The sequence below is a fragment of the Mus caroli genome, chromosome 13 (assembly GCF_900094665.2).
Source record: "Mus caroli chromosome 13, CAROLI_EIJ_v1.1, whole genome shotgun sequence".
Taxonomy (NCBI): domain Eukaryota; kingdom Metazoa; phylum Chordata; class Mammalia; order Rodentia; family Muridae; genus Mus; species Mus caroli.
This window is the reverse complement of record NC_034582.1, coordinates 22,960,414-22,965,375: the sequence shown is the minus strand read 5'-3', so window position 1 is coordinate 22,965,375 and position 4,962 is coordinate 22,960,414. Positions and strand designations below refer to the sequence as shown.

At 36.3% G+C, this 4,962-nt stretch overlaps 1 protein-coding gene across 1 annotated transcript in view; it reads right to left on the bottom strand.

Annotated features, from left to right (window-relative positions):
* The window catches only part of LOC110308154 (prolactin-3B1), a 7,797-nt gene extending 4,909 nt beyond the window's left edge, over positions 1–2,888 (bottom strand). Inside the window, exons 1-2 of the mRNA XM_021180535.1 lie at positions 2,802–2,888; positions 1,409–1,566 (exon numbers count right to left, since the gene is read on the bottom strand). Coding sequence (XP_021036194.1) covers positions 1,409–1,566; positions 2,802–2,835 — 192 coding nt within the window. The 5' untranslated portion in view covers positions 2,836–2,888. The remainder of the gene's footprint in view (positions 1–1,408; positions 1,567–2,801) is intronic.
* Between the last annotated feature and the right edge of the window lie 2,074 nt (positions 2,889–4,962).

Genomic DNA, 4,962 nt, shown 5'->3' with positions numbered 1-4,962 from the left:
GGATATGGCAGTCTCTAGATGGTCCATCCTTTCTTCACAGCTCCAAACTTTGTCTCTGTAACTCCTTGCATGGGTGTTTCATTCCCAATTCTAAGAAAGGGCAAAGTTTTTGAAACTTCCTTTGGCAATCAGCAAAATTGTAGATCTGTATGAAGTCTTGTACAGTTGAAGGATTGTGAATGTAGAAAATGGAATGAAATCAGCACTAGAATTAGCATGGCTAGAAGGATATTTATCCACTGAAAGTCTAAAGATATATACTCCATATTTTCAATTTTACATGGAGATTTCTTTGTTTGATCCTCATTGATTTGTCCTATCCCAATCAAGTATTCCTACAAGGAATAGAGAAGAAGTGTCCTTTTCAAAACTTGTCCTACTATTCCCTAGAAAATTAAAAACAATAATCCAACCCTCATTATTGATGTGTTTATGAGTAGGTTCCCTCCTTACATGGTTTTCTATAGTTTAATTTTATTATTCTCATACACATAATTACAAGGCAACTCCTCTAAAATAAAAGCTGAGTAAAAATGTCCGCATAGATAGGATAGAATTTCACAGTGCACTCAATTGATGATTTTTGAACATCATATCAAAATGTTGTTTAAAAAAATTTCATTAATAAAAATTGAACATTTACTAGTTGCTTTACCTGTCTCATTTTCACTAAACTTCCCTATACCTTTGTTCCATGTTAAATATCTGCTTTTCACTTCTAAAATAATCTTGTTTGAAATTTGTCTTGTGATGTCTTCTGTTTGATGAGTAGGGTTTGATGATTGCCTCATTGGAATAGAAACAAGGTCAGAGACACCACAAGAAATTACACAAAACCAATAAACACGGACTCACAGGGGTTCACTGAGACTACAGTGACAATCACTGCAGGGCTCTAAACATGGACCCTCTGTATATATGTCATAGTTGATTATCTTGGTGTTTTTTTGTGAGATTTCTAATAGAGGTAGCAGGAACTATTTCTGACACTTTTGCCTGCTTCAGGAGCAAAGGTATTACTTGTATTATTACTGGGTTTCCTTGTACAACTTTAAAATAAGCAAAGATGTCTAATCTTATTGAAACTTGATATGCTATGTTTGGTTAATATCCCTGGGAGGCCTGACCTTTTCGGAAGGGAAACTGAGGAGGAGTGAATCTGAATGGAAAAGAGGGTGATGGTGGTGGCAGTGATGGAGGAGGTGGGAGGTGGAGGATAGATGAGGTAACTATGAGAGAAAAATAATAATGTAAATAGGTAGATAGATGATAGATAGATAATACATAGATACACAGAGACATAGATACATAGATAGATGATAGATAGATAGATAGATAGATAGATAGATAGATAGATAGATAGATAGATAGATAGACAGATAGACAGATAGATACCAGAAATACTTACAAATTCCATGAAGACTTTTGAAGCAAGATCATGGGCGTTGTGTGACACCATAATCACACGTTGGTATAGGCTTTCAGTGGGCATTTGATAATTTGGTAAGGAAGTCACCTTCTCCCAGACAAGCAGGTTTGACACTGCCAGCAACAGGAGTGCCCCAGCTATAAAGAGAAATGATGCTGAAATCACCTATTCAAACGACACTGTAGAGGATATACTGTCTGTCCAAAGTATTCTATGCTTGCTTCTGTACAGATGCAATCTGAAATAACTTTGCTCAAGGAGAAACCATAGGTGAGTAGGGAGATTACTCCCTACACACAAATAGCTTGGAGGATTCCCTCAGCTTGGGTTCGTCTTAGCACAGCTTCTCAAGTTTGTAAACATTTTCAGCTGAGATTAATCCTGAGATAGAATCCTCAAGCCATTCTCTGTATACTTTAAAGAATTGGGAATTTATGTTCTTTTATCACTTCATTAAATAAATTTTAAGTAGTTTATTAATTTGATATTTCTTGCAAATGTCATTTGAAACATGAGGTGACTCGCTAAATTAGGTCTTTTCTTTTTTTGTTGTTGTTGGTGTTTGTTTGTTTGTTTGTTTGTTTGTTTGTTTTTTGAGACAGGGTTTCTCTGTAAAGCCCCAGCTGTCCTGTAACTCACATTGTAGACCAGGCTGGCCTCGAACTCAGAAATCTGCCTGCCTCTGCCTCCCAAGTGCTGGGATTAAAGGCATGCACCACCAAGCCTGGCATATTAGGTCTTTTCATTTGCCATTTATTGCACTTACTAAATTGGTAGTCACAAAGCTACTGTCATTGTCTACCTAAGGTTCTAGACAATAATTCTTCCTCAAGTAGAATTATTTGAGCAGGGAATGATCTAAGCCTTCACACCAGATAATGTTACTGCTTTTTTCTGTGGCTAACACAAATAAACTATTGAATTCTATGTTCTCAAAAAAGTTCAACTTCTCGATTTCAGCCACAAGATTATTTTTTGTTGTTTCTTGTTTCATTCAATATTAGGGAAGAACATTACAAGCAAATGTGAATTTGGAATCTGTAACTGTGTCCATTTTTGTCCTTGTATCAAATAAAAAATTAAAACAGTAAGGAAATGCAAAATGTCTATGGACTTTGCAGTTACAACTTTCCTCAGACAAGGTGGATGCCCCTAGAGAACCATTGATCTCAGACTTGATCCAGCAACTCCTGACAAAATTCTAATTTTCAGTTCAATGTGGACATATATATATATATATATCAGTTACTCATGGAAAGCAACAGTTCTCCAGATACTATAGAACCAAAACCAACCTAGACTGTATTCTATTCAAACCATCATTATGAGAAAGCATAGAAATGAAACAATGTGTGGCTGCAGAGCTACTTACAGAAGGAGCATGGTTGACTCAAAGACAGCTGCATCCCTGAGGAGTTCTCTTGAAGTGCTGACAACACCAGAAGGCTGCTGTTCCCCGAGTGCTGCCTTCCCTCAGCAATTTGCCTCCCATATATACTAACAGATTCTCCCCAAGGTCATCCAGGTCACCAGACAGAGGGAAGGATGTGTTTTGTCAAGGTAAAGGTTCCTAGATTATATCCCTGTAGGAAGTATAAACATATTCCTTACTCTTGTCACAGTCCTGTTTCTGTATGAATTGTTTTGCAGTTTGCAAGAATGCAGGGTTCAAATTACTTCAGAAATCACAAAAGTCATCTTGGTTCCATAGTGACACAGAACCAGGTTAGTAAGAAAATATGTTTCTTTAAACCTTTTCTCTAGATCAAAGGTCTATATTCTCTCTACTGTTCCTGTCATCTGTTAATTCCCCTATGTGTTTCAGGTGGTAATGAAAGCCCTCCATAAGTTCTATTTTAGCTTTGACTGGCACATCACAGCAATGTTCCATTATTCTTGGCATTTAATTAAAAGAGGAATTTCTGTCTGTAATCATCAAACATTAAACAGTATACATTTTGTGAAAAAGAAATGTACCTCAATAGCCATATGATATGTACTTTACAAAAGCTGATGATTCTCACATAGATGGTGCCTATGAACTCAGAAGCATTTGTGTGTGTCTCTCTCTGTGTGTGTGTGTGTGTGTGTGTGTGTGTGTGTGTGTGCAATATTTTATAATGTACCTTAGAGATTGCCTCCTCCTGTATTGGTTAGTTTTACATCATTTCAGAACACTGTTTCTTGCAGGCATAACTCATTGCCACTTTAAAAAAATATACATACATTACCAGGTGGTTGATCACTTTGCCAGGTAGCTGGGTTATGATATTTGTTGATAATAGGCTACAGAGTACTTATTGACACCAGACAAAACATCTTTGTCATGTGTATTTGAGGGATTTAGAAGACTTGATATTTTGACCATTGAATTTAATCTTTACATTGGGCTACTATTCAGTTAGCTTCTAAGGGTCAGGAGTTGTTATGTTCAAGTTTGGTGTGGTAATCTTCTACTAATCCACTAAATTCTATTTAGCTTATTTTTCTTGAAGGTTTTCTAACTAAATAAGCCATGTAGGAGAAGCATTATATCACACAAAATTTGGAGACTAGGCAGTTTCAAGAAGTACAGATAGCCACTGAGGTTGATAATCTGTAGGAGAAATAAGAAAAAAATTATAAAGGAGTAATAAAATAAGAAAAGACCTCAAAGTTTAACTAGGCTTGAGTGCTCAAATAAAATAGAAAATCCTGGGTGAAACACTTGGTTCTATTTAGTTGTCTATGTACTACATTCATTCTGTCTGATACAGTTTCTTATGCTATCATCTGCCTTGGTAATCACTGGATAGTTGTAGATGTGCTGCATAGATCATTTAGGTAGCAAGTAAAACAATAGAGCATTCTGTTTAGCTACTCTCATTGCCTTTCTAGATATCCTATCCTTTCTGTCAGGGTACTAGTTGCTTTGGAAAATATAAATTCTTTATATCTAAAGGTTTAGCTAAAAGATCCAAGGATGATTCAGCAAATTTAACTCTGAAATTTTACTGTTTCTCATAGTAATCCAAGCTCTACTTACAGTTTACCCTCAAGCAAATAACCCTGGAACTGCGTCAAAAACATATCTACATATCTTGCTCACCTACAGTGCAGTTTTTTCAAAGGGAAAAAGCACGTAGTCCTTGCATTGACGCAGAGATGATTTTGACCCCTTATGACCTGCTGGATTTCAACACAAATCCTTTACCATTTGCCTCCAGTTACTCCACTGATCAGTCTTTACCTTGTTTTCCTCTGTCTTGACTGCTTTTTTATTCACAAAAACCAAGACTCCAACACCATCACTCTTTGATTTAATTCTTTTTTTTGGGGGGGGGGAGATAAATTCTAAACACAGATAATACAACTCTTTGCAACCAGATTGTTACTTTTCATTGAAAAACGTTATTATTTCCTTAGTTATTGTATTACTTGGTATCTACAAAATGAGTCAAGAAATTTTCATTCCCTTCCTTAAGGGGAGGGAAGAACTTGCCAAATACAAGAATGGAGGAGCTAGAGAAAGTACCCAAGGAGCTAAAGGGATC